The following is a 17,581-nucleotide window of genomic DNA, read 5'->3' as shown; positions in this document are numbered from 1 at the left end:
AAGAAATGAACCGTCATAATGAAAAGATGGTTTCATTTTTCTTTCTATTCTTTTAAACATATTGCCCTAACATACCAATAACTTTAAGTTCACTGTAACTTTTTCCCGTAAACCCGTGTGTGTATATATACAATATACACAGTATTTATGTATAAAACATCTAAACTTTCAGGTAAATCTGCGATTACATTCTTACGGCCCACAACATGTACGATTTTTAAATTAAAAGTCTGTAACATGAGATTCCAATGAAATAGTCTCATTCTTGTCTTTAAAGCATTCTAAGAATGTAAGCAGACTGTGATCCATGTACACAATCATCTCCCAACACATTGTTCGTGACATACACATTAAAATGTTGTAAGGCTAGTACCAAACACAATAGTTCTTTTTCCAATTGTGGATTATTTTCTCTGGTGGATGTTGAGCTTCTTCAAAAAGTAACCAACTGGCAGTTAAATCCCATCCTTCTCTTTCTGTAGGAGTACAGCTCCAACTCCTATGTCACTAGCATCAACAGCGGCTTAAAGGTTTTGAAAAGTTTGTAACTAAAACTGGTTTGGTGGTTAAATTGGCTTCAAATTATCGAATGCCTCCTGGCATTATTCTGCCTGTAGAAACTTTGATGTTCAGCAGATCAATTAACGGTGCCACTACACCGCTGAAGTTTGGAACAAATTTTTGATAGAATCTGCTGAGTCCCAATAATCAAAGCACCTAATTGTTCGACATTAGTCATGGAAGTTCTTCAATGGTCTTTGTCTTTGCGTTCCATGGAGTCGGTCTTCCATGACCGTTGTTATGTCCCAAGAATGTCACCTCTGCTTTCGCCATTTCAGTTTTATTTAAGTTTATCACCAGTTGTGCTTCTCGTAGTCATTCAAAGAGCTCTGCCAGCTGTACCATGTGATCTTTCCAGAACCATCTACACATCATTACATCTAACAAATAGACTGCACAGTTTGTTAACCCAGCCACAACTCTGTTCATGAATCTTTGGAATGAGGCGGGTGCACTTTTCATTCCAAAGGGCATCGCTTTAAATTGATATAGCCCATTTGGGGTTACAAACACAGAAATTTATTTTGCCTTCTCTGATAAAGGTACCTACCAGCAACCATGCATTAAGTCCAGCTTGGTGATGTAACTGGCTTGTCAGACTTTTTCAATACAGTCCTCCAATCTAGGATTTGAGTGGGAGTCTGATTTTGTAACAGCATTGACCTTCCAATAATCCATGCAGAATCGCTTGAGTCCTGTCCAGTTTGGTAACTAAGGTGATCAGTGAGCCCCACTTGCTCTGGCTTGGTTCGATGATGTCCTCATCGAGCATGGTCTCCACCTCCACCTGGACCTACCTGGCTTTGAAAGGATTAAGCTGATATGGGTGTTTTATCAGAGCAATATTCCATACATCTACTTCATATACAATAGCTTTAGTCCTCCCTATCTGATTCTTCCATATGTCCTCATTGTAGGAACAAATCTTTCAACTGCGTTCTATGCTCATGAGACAGATAGTTTACTAACCTATCCCACTGCTCAAGGACTACTTCATTTTTAAAATCTATTTTGAGGCACGTCAAAATCCACATCCTCTGAATTTGATTCCTCACTCTATAGGGCAGTAACTAATACCTGTTTCTCCGGTTCTTTCTCTCTAGTATAATACGGTTTCAACATGTTCATGTGACATACCCAATGCCTTTTTTCCTATCTGGCATCTTTACTAGATAGTTCACCTGACTCAACACTTTCTCAATTTGATAGGGACCACTAAATCTGACTTTGAAGGGATCTCCTATCGTTGCTAACAGTACTAACATGCCATCCCCTCAGGAAAACGTCAGAGTCTCAGAGCTTTTATCTGCCACCTGCTTCATTCTACACTGTCCTCTTTAGGTGCTGTTTGGCTAACTCATCTACTCCAATTTAATCTCTCCCTCACCTCAGATACATAATCTAAGTGCGAGATCTCTGACTTTGGTCCTGTCAATTTTCTTTAATTTCAAAGGGGGTCTCACTTCATGACTGAGTAGATTTGTTTGGATATGTCGAATGGTGAACAGTAAACACCTGTATCTCAATCGTGCGGGTAATCCTAACCGTATGCTCTCAACATGGTCTTCAAGGTCTGATGCCAGCTTTCTAAAGTTTCCTGGGATTCATAATGATACGAACTTGATTTAAAGTGCTATATACTTACGCTGATCACCACCTCAAACAGCCCAGCAGTAAAATTTGACCCTTGGTCTGACTCGATCTCTCCAGGTAGCCCATACCGTGTGAAGAAAGCTATTAACTCCTCTCCTACCCTTTTTTGCCTTGATACTCCATAATGGAATTGCCTCCGGAAATTTGGTAGACGCAATCATTATGGTTAACAAGTACTGGTTCCACTTTTAGTTCTCAGGAGGGGACCTACACAATCAATTATAACCCACGTTCAAATGTGGAAATTGGCAACAAAGGTGCTGGTTTTATTACTGCCTGTGGCTCGCCTACCATTTGGCTTGTATGACACATACGGCAAAAGTTAACCACATCCTTGTGCATTCTAGGCCAATAAAAATGTTTTTGTACCTTTAGCCTGAGTCTTTCATCCCCCTAGGTGACCACCTACAGATAGTTAATTTGCTACTTGTAACACCTCCTGTCTGTATGCTACCAGCAACATAATCTTGTGCGCATCGGCCCATTCCCTTACAATTCCCTTAGCCTTTCAGGACTAAACACTTCTGTCTGACCCTCCGTCTGTTCAGGTTTTTCTTCCACTATTACATCAAACAGGGTATCCACTAACTGAATCTCAACTCCTTCACCTCTCTCTTTACTTTTCATGACATGCTGTAACTTATGATAGTGGGATCTTGTTACCACACAGTCTGGAAAATACCAGGATATTTCTATTCTAGCTTCTCAGTTTCTTGGTCTTCCTTGGACGTCTCCACAATCACTCCTGCTGTAACTGCTCCAGTCTTAAGTTGGCACTCCAACCTGATCTTACATGGGGGAATGCCAAATTTCTGTCCATCTATCCCAGAAATTACCTCACTCTCTCTTAACAGATCAGAAAGTGAGCACATTCGTTCAGAAAGTGACTGGTTAGATAGATCCTGTATCTCCCAAAATTATCACTTCTTGTCCTCCCCAATTCTTTGAGTAAACTTTACCCACAGAGGCGAATTCTTTGTAGAGATCAGGTACTAACTCCATACCCAGCCCCTGCCTAGGCTGTGCACTGTCCTGCAGCTCCTTGGCTCCTCTTGGGGTCTCCTTTACTACATTCACTAATGCCACTGGCTTAGCTGCTTTTACCACACCTTTTCCTACAGTGCCTTTCTTTAACGACCAGCACTGACTTTAGATGTCCCACTTTACCACAGTAGAAACACATGATGGCTTTCACCTCCCTCCCCACTACTTGGGCTTTTTTTTTTATCATGTGGTAAATTGTTACCAGTGTTCTCTACTCCTGGTTTCGTAGTGTAGGATCTCCCCTTCTCCCAATCTATCCCTCACTGGGCCAAATATGCACCAATATGTGTTCATCTGCGAGTTCTGTTGCCCTTCTCACTTCCTAAACTTTGTTCCTCCAAATTAATTCTTACCATCTCTGGAAGTGAGTTTTTAAACTCGAGCAGAATAAGTCTCTCCTACTGCCTTAAAGTTCCTATCTATTTTCAAACATGTGCCCATCTATCAAAATTATATGCTTAAGTCTTTTGAACTGAACGTAAGTCTGACCTGGTTCCTCCTTTTGTGTTTCTGAACTGCTGTCTATATACTTCCAAACCAATTCATAAGTGCTTAAAATAGCCTGTTTAACCTCTTCATAACCTCTTGATCCCTCATCTGACAGTGCAGCAAATACCTCACTAGCTCTACCTACCAATTTAGTCTGAACTAGCATTTCCTGTAAATCCTCAGACCACTCCAATTTTTCAAATGAAATGAAGAAGGCTTCAACATTTTTCTCATCAAAATGTGGCAGAGTTTTGACATAGTTACTTATATCGCTACCTTCTGTTTTAATCTCCACCCTGTTAACTTGACTGCTAAGTCTCAACTTCTCAAGTTCAAATTCTCTCTTTTTGCTCTGCTCAGAATCTTCTCTCTTTCATTTTCTCTCCATCTTCTAACTCCATTTTTCTCTTTTGTAATTTAGGATTTTCTACCTCTACTGCACTTCTGTTTCTCTGACACATCTAAGATTTTGAATAACTCCCTTAAAATTTCAGCTTTACTTTTGTCCTTGGTTAAAACCAAATCAAATACTAAAAGTATGGCCTTTTTCTTCTAAACTTTCTTGGCATATTTTTAAAATCAGCAATTTTAAGGGCCACTTCTCTAACTTTTAATTTCGGTGACATCTGTGAAAATTTGAGAGGTCGAGAACAGTTTAAAGTAAAAATTAACAGCTTTATTTCTTAAAGTATAATAGCAAATAATTCACTAACAATTATTTACAACTCCTTCCTCTAACCCATCTTTTACTTTCACTTCTATAATAGTCCAATGAAACCCCGCCTAAGATGTACCAAACAATCAAATTTCAAAAACTAGGCAGCTGTCGAATCTTCAATTTGTATCTTCCTCTGTAGCTTTTCTTCTTCTTGGGGATTTCTGTTTCACAGGTCATTGACTGATAAAGGCACCTTTTTAAGAGAGCTATGTTTTGGGCAGTCTATATAGGTTGGTGGCTTGGCAGTTCTCTCTCTCAACTGTTCAAGTTTTCCCGGTCTTATACCTCCCAAGGTATTGGATTGTATCATTGGTACTTTTTTGGGGGTATAATTTAAACTGAATGGCCAAATTTGAATTTGTATTTTTATATCCAGGCAACCACTACACTAGCTGCTGGACCAAATGTTACAATGTAACTTCTCCAGCACTCTGTGCCTCTGAGTCTTTCTCTCTCTCTTAAAGGTACAGTACATTTCTACACCTTCATAATAATATAAACAGTCTCTGCACAAAAATAAATCTTTACCAATGCAGAGACTGTTGTTATCTAACTAGTTTGGTCATTATTTGCAATTTGTTGGTTTCTGTGGCACGTTCGGGTGAAGTTGGGAGGGATGTTGAGAAAAAGTCATGTTCAAACCGGTTAAATTCTAGTCAATTGCAGTGTTATTCTGATACATTTGGGTTCTTGTACATTGTGTATGCTTTGCTGTAAATGACTAGGTTCAGCATACATTTTATTAAGAAAAGGGAATTTTTCTTTTTAACTTATGTTTTATTTTGAATTTTATACAGGGAAAAGACCTTTCCAGTACCTGCAGCACTCTAACAGTATGTCACAAAAAAGGAGCATTAGTCACCCTCATAGTGGATCTTTAGACAAGGAAGAATACATGACCCAATGAAACCTGTCAGTGGAATAAGGTAAATATGTGACTACAAGGAATACATAAAATTCTTGCAAATAGATTAAGCCACAACCCCTGTAATGAAGGTCCAACTGGTAATGTAATGGCTGTATCAAAGCAAATTTGTTGCACTGCATCTATGAAATAAAGGCAAAATCTAACCAGTCAGGAAATCAAAATTTGTAACTTAAGCTACATATTGACTTGGCTTTTCTGCTAGGCTAAGTTTTTCAAAGGATTGCAAGTTAGAAATGATTATATATTTGAAAATACTTTATGCAAGTATTTCGACAGGATTTGTAGTTTGTTTACTAAGCTGTTTGACAAACCGTTTTGGACAAGTGCCTTGAGAGGAACGGGATTGAACCTGAAAGTTGTCTGCAGATACTGTCAAGTTGAGTTGAATTTTAGAGTTGAGGAAAGAGGTGTAATTCGGTATGAGTGGAAAATTAACCACGGGTAAGCACAGTCTGATGAAAGTAATAGAAATATTACAACATATAAAACTTACAGACATGAAAGAAGCATTTAGAAACACCATTTTGGAGTACAGCTGCCTGTGATCATGGAGGCAGCTTTCCTGAGTACAGTCAGTTCTGCTATACTGCGGTAGTTCCCTTCTCATGCAATCCAATGTTATAAGAAAGTTGTGCAATAGAAGCACCTTTTAAACTAATGGGACCAGAATCCTGTTATAAACAATGCATGCTGTAAAAGTTTTTTTTTGCTTTAGAAAGTGTTCCTTAATTGTCAATTGTGTTGTAGTGAATTTGCATCAATGAAACGTGTGTTATAGGAGAATGACCTGGGCAAAACAGAACAGTGGATATAGAGATTTATGATTATGGAGAAAGTATGAACATGACAATAGAAGATTAAATGGTGCTGTTGAAAATTATATGAAACTATTAGATTTTAATGTTATAAATAACCCCTTTGACCACTGTACTTTATTTTGTGTGATGGGTTCTCTAGTACACTGATTACCAAAGTTTCAAGCACATGTTTTCTGATGTTTGTTTATACTTTAAATGGTTATCATGAATTGCATTTAAGATTTGAGTGTTAGCAAAAAATGGGTTTTTTTTTATCATTTTCTCCCTTTTAGAAGAATGGTGTGATGTAGTCAGTTCAGCCTATAAAAGGTTATTAAGCGAGAACTGCTATAGGTGAGATATGAATGCAGAATTGTGAATAGATAGGTTATCAATAAGTAGAAAAGAAACATGATTGTTGTTTTCTTTGTAGATAAATTTCTTCAACTTTGCAAAATCCTAATTGGTAATTTGCAGTTTTAGTTGTGATTAAACGCTCCTTTTCCTAACCCTTAAGTTAACCTCACTGGAATCGACTACTCTGGTCTTCAGTTCTTTTTGCTCTCTGCTAGCTTGCTGAATTAACCATTGTCTTGTATGGGTAGACTGTTTTCAATTTTTTTAATCACCTAGTAGACGTTATTTAGAGAAACCTTTGAGAGATGTGAGCCCTGATGTCTAATGTCTGGCCCAAGGTTGTTGCTTACTCACTTTGAAACATTACAGCATTGAATTGCAGGTATTGCCCCTGGCTCAAACCAAAACCACCTTTACTCCCTTGAACAGATGAAATTGTTTTAATTTCTGATTTTTTTTTTGGTCTTGTCAGTCACTATGTTTCAGCAATCAACTGAGCAGCCTCTAATGCAGTATCTGCAAAGATTTTCTCATCTATTGTATGTTGTTAACATTCTGTTTGTCTTAGAATTGCCAATGCACTTGTACAACTTCTTTTAAGCTAGCTTTTGACAACACAATATCTGAAACATTTGTATAATATTTAAATTTAACTCCCAATTTGCTGCATTCCTCCTAAGCCTTGCCAAGTAAATTGCTTGGTAGTTAAAGCTAAATGACACTGACTTCACTAATAGCTCTCGCAAATATGCACCCACTAACTATTGCCTATGTTAGATATGTGAAAAGCTAGCTAATAGTGTTGAAGTCCTAGCAAAACTAATCAGTAGGAACTTGGAAACACTTGCTGGCTGGAGTCCTACCTAGCATGAAGGAAGATGGTTGTGGTGATTGTAGGTCAGTCATTTCAGTCCCAGGAGATAACTGCAGGGATTCCTCAAGAGTAATTCTTTCCTCCATCAGCTGTTTCATGGATAACCTTTCTTCTATCAGAAGGTCAGATATGATTGTGATTGTGTAATGTTCCAGCACTATTCATGACTCCTGAAACGGTCTATATGCTACAAGATCTAGAATAAGATTATGATTTGAACTATGTATGACACAAATGATACTTGCCACTTCAGTGCCAGGCAATGCATGTCTCCAGTAAGAGAGAACCAACCATTGCCCCTTGACATTAATTGGGATTTCCATCACTGAATGTTCCACTCTCAACATCCTATGGGTTACCATTGACGAGAAACTGCAGTGGAGCAGCCATATAAATAGAGCAGTTCAACTAATCTGCTTTCTGACTCCCCAAAGCCTGCCCACCATCTACAAGCCATAAATCAAAAGACTGATGAAATACAGAGGAACCTCAGTTATCCGAATACCAATTATCCGAAAATCGGATTATCTGAAGGAGATCTCAAGGTCCCGAGAGAAGCGTTACATCAAAGACATGTTTCCAACAGGGATCGCGTCTTTTTTGTTTATAGTGATTGAACAGGCACTATCTCCAAATGTCTGACCTCACACCCTCTCTGTCTCCCCACACTTTCCCTGGAGTTCTACACAGGGGTGTACAGTTAAACCCCACCCTACCCCCCCCCAAGATAATCTGACCAACATTGTCCTGTACAGGGCAGAGGTGGAACCTGTGAAAAGGTTTCCGTCAAAAGTTTGTGTGCGTGCACGTGCGCGTGCTATTTGGAGACTTCCCTCACAAAGGCAGCAGCTGTAGTCTTATTGTTGGTGTCCAGTTCGGCTGCCCGGAGAGGGGGTGGAAGCGGGGGCAGTGCTGGACGGTGACATGTTGGGGGGATTGGGGGAGGGAGGAGAGAAGAGCGCTGGATGGGGGGTGGAAGTGGGGGCGGTGTTGGACGGGGATCAGAGGGTGCGGGCAGGGCTAGAGGTATTGGACGGGGCTAGGTGGTGGGAGTTGGTGTGGAAGTTTGGGAGGTCAGGGAGCGGTGCCAGGTGGGTTGGGGGTGAGGGCTCACGCGTTGTGTGCTGCTGTAGTCTCCTGAGTGGGGAGCAGACTTTAAAAGCTGAACCCCAGAGGAAAGGCATTTAATCGATTAACAGAATAATCGATTATCCGAACGAAACAGTGCCTGCCCATCTCTTTCAGATAATCTAGGTTCCCCTGTACACTCCAGTTGCCTAAATGAGTGATGCTCATTCAAGAAGCTGGATGCCATCCAGGACAAAGCAGCCCACTTGACTGACATCACGTCCACCATCTTCAACATTTCAGTCCCTTCACCATCAACACTTGTACATAAGTGTGTACCATCTGCAGCAACTCGGCAAGCCTCTTTCTGATCATACCTTCCAAATCTATATTCTCTCCCACTTAGAAGGGTGAGGACAAGAAGAACATCACCACATGGCAAGTGCTTCTACCAGCCACATGTCTTCCTAAATTGGAAATAGATCATCACTCCTTTACTGTCACCGTTAGCATCCTGAAGTCCTTTCTAGACAGCACTGTGGGTGTCCCTCCACTGCAAGGGACTGTAGTGATTCAAGAAGGTGGCTCACCATTACCTACTCAGACTTTTACCGTTGTGCAATAACTGCTATCAAACCACTATGACCACATCCAATATAAGAATTCAAAACAAACAATGGAGCAATTTCAAAAGAAGGAATGCTGGAGCTCTGAAATGGGAATAAATGTTGCTGAAACTCCAGTCTGGTAGCATCTGTGGACAAAACATGTTTTAAAATTCTAAGCATTTTTAGTTAGCAAAGGTTTGAGGTTCAATGTGACGCCTCTTCAGAAGTCACTTTGTTTCTGACAAAGTGCCGTTTCAAACTTTGTATCAACAGAAATTAAGGGTCTCCCATATAAAACAATAGGATAGAGTTCTTCTAAGACTGTCATTAATCTCTAGAACATGCCTCTCCCTCCCAAAAGCAGTGAAGGTTGGGTTATATATAATATATTTGAGACTGAACTGGGGACCGGGTAACCTCGATTATCCATATGATACGGGCAGGGCATATTTTGTTCGGATAATTGAATGTTCGGATAACCAACCATAATCTGGTAAGAATCTTAAATCAAGTTAACGTGAACAGGAGGTTGAATTAATTTAATACTTGCACCCGATAGAGGCGTTTAACTGGTGGGAAGACCTCCGTCTGGTGTATAGTGAGCTGCAGCATCCAGCCTTTTCAACCAGACTCCAAGGCTGCCACTTCCTCTCCTCCTCTTTTTGTTTCTTCACCTTCTGGTCTCTCCTGTTAGCAATCACCAGCCCTGCGCTTCCTCCACTGCTGCCAGTTGGAAACTGCAGCATCTCACAAACAATCCTAGGGCCCAGGCACAAAGCGAGTGCAACACCATCAATTTCTGGGTCCTTGCACAGCTGTTCCACCCTCTTCTGGAAACCTGTTATAGGAGCTAGAGAGCCAGATCCTCTACTGTTAAATTTATCTCAATCATTTTATTTTCCTTCTGCTTCTCATTTTAAAATATAAATGACCAGAGGCAGAGCAGGAGCGAAGTTGCTGAGTTCACTGGTGGGCAGACTGTCTTGGAAAGAGTTTCTGCAGGTAGTGACAGAGTCCAGTTTCTGATCTCAAACTCCGGGACCATGAGATCTTGTTTGGATAATCTGAAATTTGGATAATTAATGTTCAGATAACTTGCTTTGTACATGTGTGGTTGGCCATGGGAGTTGTGTTACAGGGAAATGGGCAAAGAGTGGCGTCAAACTGGCTAGCAAGAAAAAAAAATATGTTGAAAAGCATTAAGGTTGCACTCCTATAAATCACAACGCTATAGTTCGATAGATCTTGTCATTCAGAAAACTGGGACGGAATCACTGTTTTGTACAAATCAGGGGAAAAACAACTTGTACTTGGTGCTTTTCATGATCACACGTCTTTAAGCACTTCTCAGCGAAAGGAATACTTTAGAAGTGTTTGTCATTATTGTAATGTGGAATAGTGAGGGGAAAAAACATATGCATGGTTGGAAAGTTGTATAAAAGTTGACATTCACTTGGGGAAACCTGTTGCTTTGAATAACGTTTAGCTTCTTAAAAAAAATTGACTTTGATTTAATATGGTTCGCTAACTTTTTTTATCCCCCAGTAGATGTACTACCTACTACATTAGAATATTAACATTTTGGGTTTTGATGCTCTTCTTTTAATATATAAAAAAAACAAGATTTATGCAGAGGGTTCATTGGACAAGACCTCCACATTTATGTGGTTGAGACTTGAAGCACATGATTCTTAATAACTCTTCTAATTTGTTTTGGAAAAAGTGTCTCATTTCTAAATCACAACCTTAAAGACTTTTTTTAAGCAAAAGTTACTACTGAGGAAGAAGATGGTTCTACCAACTTTCAGAACAGTCATTAAAAGGTCAATTGCAAACTTTCAATTGCCTGTTGATAGTTCTGGTTGTTCAATTGTGTTTTCTAATGACTGTTTTGTATATTCTTGACCTTAGATCTTTTGGAAGCTGTGAATGAAATGTTCTTTCTGCATCCAAGTTGATTTTTGGGGGCAACTCGCTGGCCCACAGATGAAATCTAACAATGCCTGAGTTCAAGATCCACACCAAATAAGCTGTGATTTCTACATTTATAGAACACTACTATTCACTTTTGGATTACATCTTTTGTTCTGTTCAAACACGGTTGTAAACAGAAACTATATATACACAAATGCAAACAAAATGCCTTGTATTCCATTTTGATTATGAACTTGAAATTGTAATGTTTGAATTGTCTAGTGTTCCTGTTTTTTTGCAATAACTACATTGCTTGGCACTAATAATTGAGTTGGGGGCCATTTTTTTGTTTATAAATTGTTCAAAGTGAAAATGGATTTTGGTACCTGATATTGACATTTCTGGGAAATTGTATAACTGTTATTGACCTTTCTCTTTACATTGAAAAATGAGCAATAAATTGTATAACCTGTAGTAATGCTTCTAGCATCAGTCTTCCAATAGTCTTTTTATATTCCATTTGGTCTTTGGTTGCACAGCTGTGGCAAGCAATACTTAAGTTGGGTACCCTTTTATGCTTGGTTTGTAACATTTAGTAAATATTTTGTTTGAAAACTGGTTGCTTTAGAGTTCTGTGCAGCAGGACCTTGATTGTTTAATATTGTGAAAATTATAAATGTGTTGGAAGATGCATTTAAATAAGTGTCCCTTACACGGCACTCTGAAATGACACAGCAGAGTGTTGAATTATCTTGCCATAATGCGGTCTACTCGACAAATAATGCACTATTGGAATATGACATGGGAACCTTTTCAAAATTAAATATGGTAGATTGCAACTAGACAATTGCTGGGTCATTTCCAGTCAACTAATGATTCAGAAATATTTGTATGCACAAATTTAACAACACAGTGAAAATTCTGAACCATTGTTTAAATTTGCATAATTTGAAAAGACCTGTGTGTATTGTAATGTTTTGCTTCCTTGCTCAATTTAAGCCTCCGTGTTTCACTAGTATGCATGCAAGGCCAAAGCAGGAAGGGTTGTGGCTTTGAAATGGAGAGGCAAGATGCACTGTTGTAAGAAATGTCCTGTAATTTCATTTGCATTATGCAAGTTTCTAGAGACTTCTGTTTAGGCTTAGCCTTCAACATCTGAGAGATGACCTTTTGGGCCTCCCCTTCCGCAGGTGGAATATTGATTCAGGAACTGTGAAGCAGTACCTTTATAATCATCCCAATGTGTGTCACAGCACAGTTTTGTTTTGATCGCCCTACAAGTCGGAATTCAACGGATTCTGAAAAACAATCATCTTGACTGGAGATGTATAACTAAACGTATGTCTAATCGAGTATTAGCACCAGCCTTAAAATAAAATTAAGAGCTAAACAAAGTCAGAATCCTCAGATTGCATGCTATACACTTTCCTGTAGGCAACTGACAACATTGAAGGTATTCTAACTAGCTGATGTTTTCATTTTTGTTTTCAAAATGAACCCAAATGAGTTTAATGTTAAGATTATTTGTGGTTTTATTTTACATAAACCTGCATATTTGGCATACTAGGGTGCTGGAGGCAGTGGGATTTTTTCATTGTTAAAACAGTCCCACCCTTCCCTGTGGGGTTTAGTGTTCTTAATTTACACTGTATGGCAAGTACTGTATTCCTAAATTATTATTCAGTCTCAGCTCATTTATTATTGGAGAATGCTCTTGATAAAGTTATCGCTAAGACCTTTGTTGATTGCTGAGGGGCAAGATGTATAAGTGCAGCTATGTTCTAGTCATAATTGATATTGACTAAAATCAGTGCATCTTTCCTGCAGCTTATCTATTGATTGTATTGTCCCATAAGCACAACTGCTATACCTTTGTTTCCTGATTGAATGTATATTAACAGTTCAAGCTTTAATATACTCATAAGTAATGCTTGCCACACCTATACTTAAATTTGTTGTATTGAGTGAAAGTCAGTGAATTTACCATTTTTAGACACTTTGTTCTGCAACATTTAAAATGTTTAGTTCAGTTTTCCAGGTGGTGTCGATGATAGGTTAAATCAATAATCCTATTGATAACTACCCATTTACTGAACTTGCCCCTTTTTAATCTGGCCACTTTAATGCGCATTTTAAATTAATTTCATTGTACTTTTAGTTCTGTGAGGAAGGTTTTGCATTTTGATTTTTAATTTCAGTAATCCTTTTCTGTCTTTGAGAATTGAGCTTCTCTACTCGTTTTATGCTTTGTTATTTGACTAGGACCAATGGTATTGGGAAGTTTCAAATAGGCTGAAAATAAACTTTTGCTACAAGTATTTCAAAATTATTCAATTTACAATGATGAAATGCACTAAATTTCTGTTTTGAGAGCAAGACAGAATGAACAGAACTGTGATTGTTAAGTACAAATGGAAGTCAACAAGTGTATGAGACTTTGGAAGAATTTGGTGGATTTACTTCTTTAGCATTATCTAACGTGAATTTCAAGAGATGACAATGACCAAGGATAGTGTGTAGGAATGGCAATTTGTATATACTGCACTAGTGACAGGAATGCTGTATATTAATGGACTAGCCCTGTACCCTGGGGAAGAATTGTATGTAGAAGTAAAATTCTAGGCAGTTTTGTTTTGAGATAGGTAATGGGCCAGTATTCATTTGTTTGATATTAGGCTCGGTAGATAGCCTCAATTGTTTTTTAATGTAAATACAGCAAATGTAACATTTCAGTACAATTGGGCTGCTAAAATATTTGCTATTCATTTTGTACATTTGTTTAGGTGAAGGGGATTTTTTTTGGTTGAATTCCAGGTGGTTTTTATGAAGTAATTGAGGCTTTTGGCTAGCTTTAGATTTTTTTTAAAGAATTGGATAACATTTTGACTTTTTTAAAAAGATGGATTAGTTAAAAGCTATCTGCATTCATAAATAAAAACATCTTGGTGCACAGCATGCACAGAACATTGGTACATGGTCTGTCAGCTCTCCACAAATGCTGCTAACAAAGCCTTGGTAATGGAACCATTGGAAGATTGTGAACTTTGCATATAGTTTACTGTGCCTGATAGTGATGTTTCAACTGTTAACTCAAGTTTGTAAAAAGCAATTTTATTTTCCCATTTAAGAATCTGGTGATATACAAAGAGGAAACTAGCTATGCAGCAAGACAATGTGTATGTTATATTAGTCTTACAGTCTGTTCTAATACTTCCAAGCAGAGCGTCTGACTTGTGACGTGTGCCTTACCAAGAAATCTCAAACTCATAATTTTCTTGGGGGAAAAAGAAGACTGCTCATTCTGTTGAGCATATGTTTTGGTTTGGGGTTTGTAATATTGACACTACTGACCTCCTGTGACCATGGATTCTGATTTTCTTTCTCCTAGAGAAGACTGAGCCATATGTACATGTGCTAGAAAATGTTTTATAGTTGCACTTTTTAATGCATATTTTTGAAATTGTTATGCATCAAATACAGGGGCTGAAAGTTGCTTGTTTGATCTGAATATAAAATTGTTGCTTGAGGGTGCATGCTGAATTCATTAATTCCTATTCCATTGAATTTTGAATATATTTCTTTACAATGCAATTTATAGGGAATTTTCATCAATGTCTTTTGGATCCCTCAGTGTTACAACATTAGAGAATAAAAGTTTTGTGTTTGTAGTTGGGCACACTGTAGTATGCATATTAAGGTACATCTTATTTAATTCAGTTTTCTTTTTGTATTTATTACTTATGGATCTTTTTGATTTCTTTAATCGTGTTCAACCATACAATAGTGTTTCAGACTGTCTGTCTCTAATTTATAATGTACTGTTGTTTGATGTACATTCATCCAGTTTTGGAATATATGGTGTTTTGCATCTCTAATTCTGTTGGAGTTCTTTATTTTGTTCAAAAAAAATTGCTGCTTTTGCCTATTTGCAAAACTTGCATTTCTTATAACTTCACTTCTAGGAGGCATCACTGTGTGCAGTTTAAACCTGCATTTGTTGTCATTTTACTGTGCTTTTCTCTGAACTTCAGCACACAATGTTTACACTGAAGCATTCAGATACCTTCAACAAAAGTCTTTGGAAGCATTTTGTAGTGCACAACTTATGTTAATATATTTATTCCTTTTCGAATAGAATCTTAAATATTACACAAATAAAAGCTAAGCGAATTTGTGTTGGGGATAGCTGAGTGGAAACGGACTATTTTATACAATTGTATTTTTCTTTGGATTTTTTTTTGTATATAACTAGACAAAATTTGTTGTTAGAACTGCTGTTTCCTTCAGAGTTCCTTCAGAGCCATTGAATTCTTTTGCAGCCTCTGAAAACAGACTCCACCTTCACCACGATTATTGTTTTCCGTCATGGCTCATGTATCTGATGACTAAAGTAAGCAGGAGCAAAAATTAAATGAGCTTGGAGTGCTTACATGTTGCAGTCATTCTACATTTTTCTACCTTTTTTTAAAAATTCAGCACACCAAGACTTGATAGTGTGGAGTGTGCACTACAACAGTGATTGAAATTATTTGTCAGAAAATGATATCCTACAGTCATATCTGAATCATACACTTGAAGTTGGTCCTAAGCTATTCCTTTTCTTGACCATCTTTAGATTTACAATGCCAATTGTGAGTTCATATCCCATGTGAATTTAACTTCTAGAATTTATTAGTACTTTGAGTTTTGAAAATGATACCAACTTCTGCACATTTTATTCCCCTTTTCCTTGTTATAGTTTTCAAAATATGTGGGTAAAGTTGAGTGCAAATGCATCACAAATTGAAGAATAAATGAGGCTTTTGGCACTAACACTCGATATCCACAGTCCCTTGAGAGAACAATGTCAGAGGCAGCAGATGTTTTTCACTTTGTCTGGAGACTCTTGAGCCTATCGATCAAATTAATTTTCTTTCTTTCCATATCATGCATCTTTCTAAACTTTGGACAAGAATGTAAATAATAATCCTGTTGTGCAATAGAAACTGCAAAGCCTGCCCAAATCCCTTCCATCTGACACCATTATAACCAGCAGACGCTCATTCCCCTTTTAAACTGTGCATCAAAAATCCAGCAGTGTTGGCGCATCAATTCCACACTGATCTTAGTTTAGATTGATTTCCTCTTCCGCTCCCTTTTACAGATATAGATTTAGTGTGTTGGTTATTTGGACAGCATCTTTATTAACTTGTGGAATTTCCCTGACCATGTTCACATGTCAGTTTTGTGATGTGCCAGTTGAGATTCTTGGTAATGCTGTCAGAAATTGTTAACTTTGGGGAAGAAGAAGCGTTGAATGTTCAGATTTAACTTCTGCCAACTTCTGAAATTTGAATAGTCGGCTCTACAACATATCAAGTGGGTATTGGTGTTTGTGGTTTGTCATTTGTGGGCTGTTAAAATGCAAAACCTACAGTAGCTTTCCATGTGCAAATTTTTAAAGTTATATTCCCATCGAATTCAAATGGGACTGTTGAATGTAGCAGGAGAACATTTTCTGTCATTTATGATTTACCAATACGCAACAATGAATATGTACTTTCCAAATTTGAAATTTAAAGCTGAATCACTTTTGATTTTTTAACTAAGCCAGCATTGCTAATAAACTTATGAGGTGCGAGGAGTGCAGTGTTTTGCTATTTTCATGATAACGATTTAGTTGAGTTACCCAGTTCCCAACATGTTCAATCATGCTTTCTCCATATTAGACTTAAACCAAATTTAAGGTTGGATCTTTTCAAACTTAATTTATTATAAACTTTATTCATTTGACTTAATTTCATAGAATGAACTATATGTTTAACAAAAAATGCACTGGTTGACACTTTTTATGGAATCTAGAGTCCCTACAGTGCAGAGAAAGGCTGTTCAGCCCATTGAGTCTGCACTGACCCTCCGAAGACCAGCCTAACGTATCTCCATATATTAGCATTAACCATGAGCATTGATCTCTGACTAAGCCCCACTCTCTGCAATTAAATCCTCAGTTTCCTGACCTACAGGCCACATAGTGAAGATTGAGGACAATATTTCAATAGACAATAGATGCAGGAGTAGGCCATTCAGCCCTTCGAGCCTGCACCGCCATTCAATATGATCATGGCTGATCATTCCCAATCAGTATCCTGTTCCAGCCTTATCTCCATACCCCTTGACTCCACTATCTTTAAGAGCTCTATCCAATTCTTTCTTAAATGAATCCAGAGACTGGGCCTCCACTGCCCTCTGGGGCAGAGCATTCCACACAGCCACCACTCTCTGGGTGAAGTAGTTTCTCCTCATCTCTGTCCTAAATGGTCTACCCCGTATTTTTAAGTTGTGTCCTCTGGTTCGGCACTCCCCCATCAGTGGAAATATGTTTCCTCCTGCCAGAGTGTCCAATCCTTTCATAATCCTATACGTTTCAATCAGATCCCCTCTCAGCCTCACTAACGCTTAATACTGGACCCTCCAGGGGTCTGTAATTAACCCCCTACTGTTTTCAGTGTATACCCATGCCTGTGTTGCCAAATACCAGACTAATGCCATTTACAAGTTCACTGACACCACCATAGTCAGTTGCTTCTCAGA

At 38.2% G+C, this 17,581-nt stretch overlaps 1 protein-coding gene across 6 annotated transcripts in view; it reads left to right on the top strand.

Moving 5' to 3' along the window:
* znf217 (zinc finger protein 217) overlaps positions 1-14,679 on the top strand; it is a 77,717-nt gene extending 63,038 nt beyond the window's left edge. For all 6 annotated transcript variants that reach the window (XM_072556511.1, XM_072556513.1, XM_072556508.1 and 3 more), the window contains 2 exons: positions 5,263-5,391; positions 11,009-14,679. In XM_072556511.1, the coding sequence (XP_072412612.1) occupies positions 5,263-5,372 (110 nt within the window). In that variant the 3' untranslated portion in view covers positions 5,373-5,391; positions 11,009-14,679. The remainder of the gene's footprint in view (positions 1-5,262; positions 5,392-11,008) is intronic.
* The last annotated feature ends 2,902 nt before the right edge of the window (positions 14,680-17,581 follow it).

The sequence above is a fragment of the Chiloscyllium punctatum genome, chromosome 37, assembly GCF_047496795.1.
Source record: "Chiloscyllium punctatum isolate Juve2018m chromosome 37, sChiPun1.3, whole genome shotgun sequence".
NCBI lineage: Eukaryota > Metazoa > Chordata > Chondrichthyes > Orectolobiformes > Hemiscylliidae > Chiloscyllium > Chiloscyllium punctatum.
The sequence above is the reverse complement of the archived record's forward strand: the minus strand, read 5'-3'. Positions and strand labels throughout refer to the sequence as shown.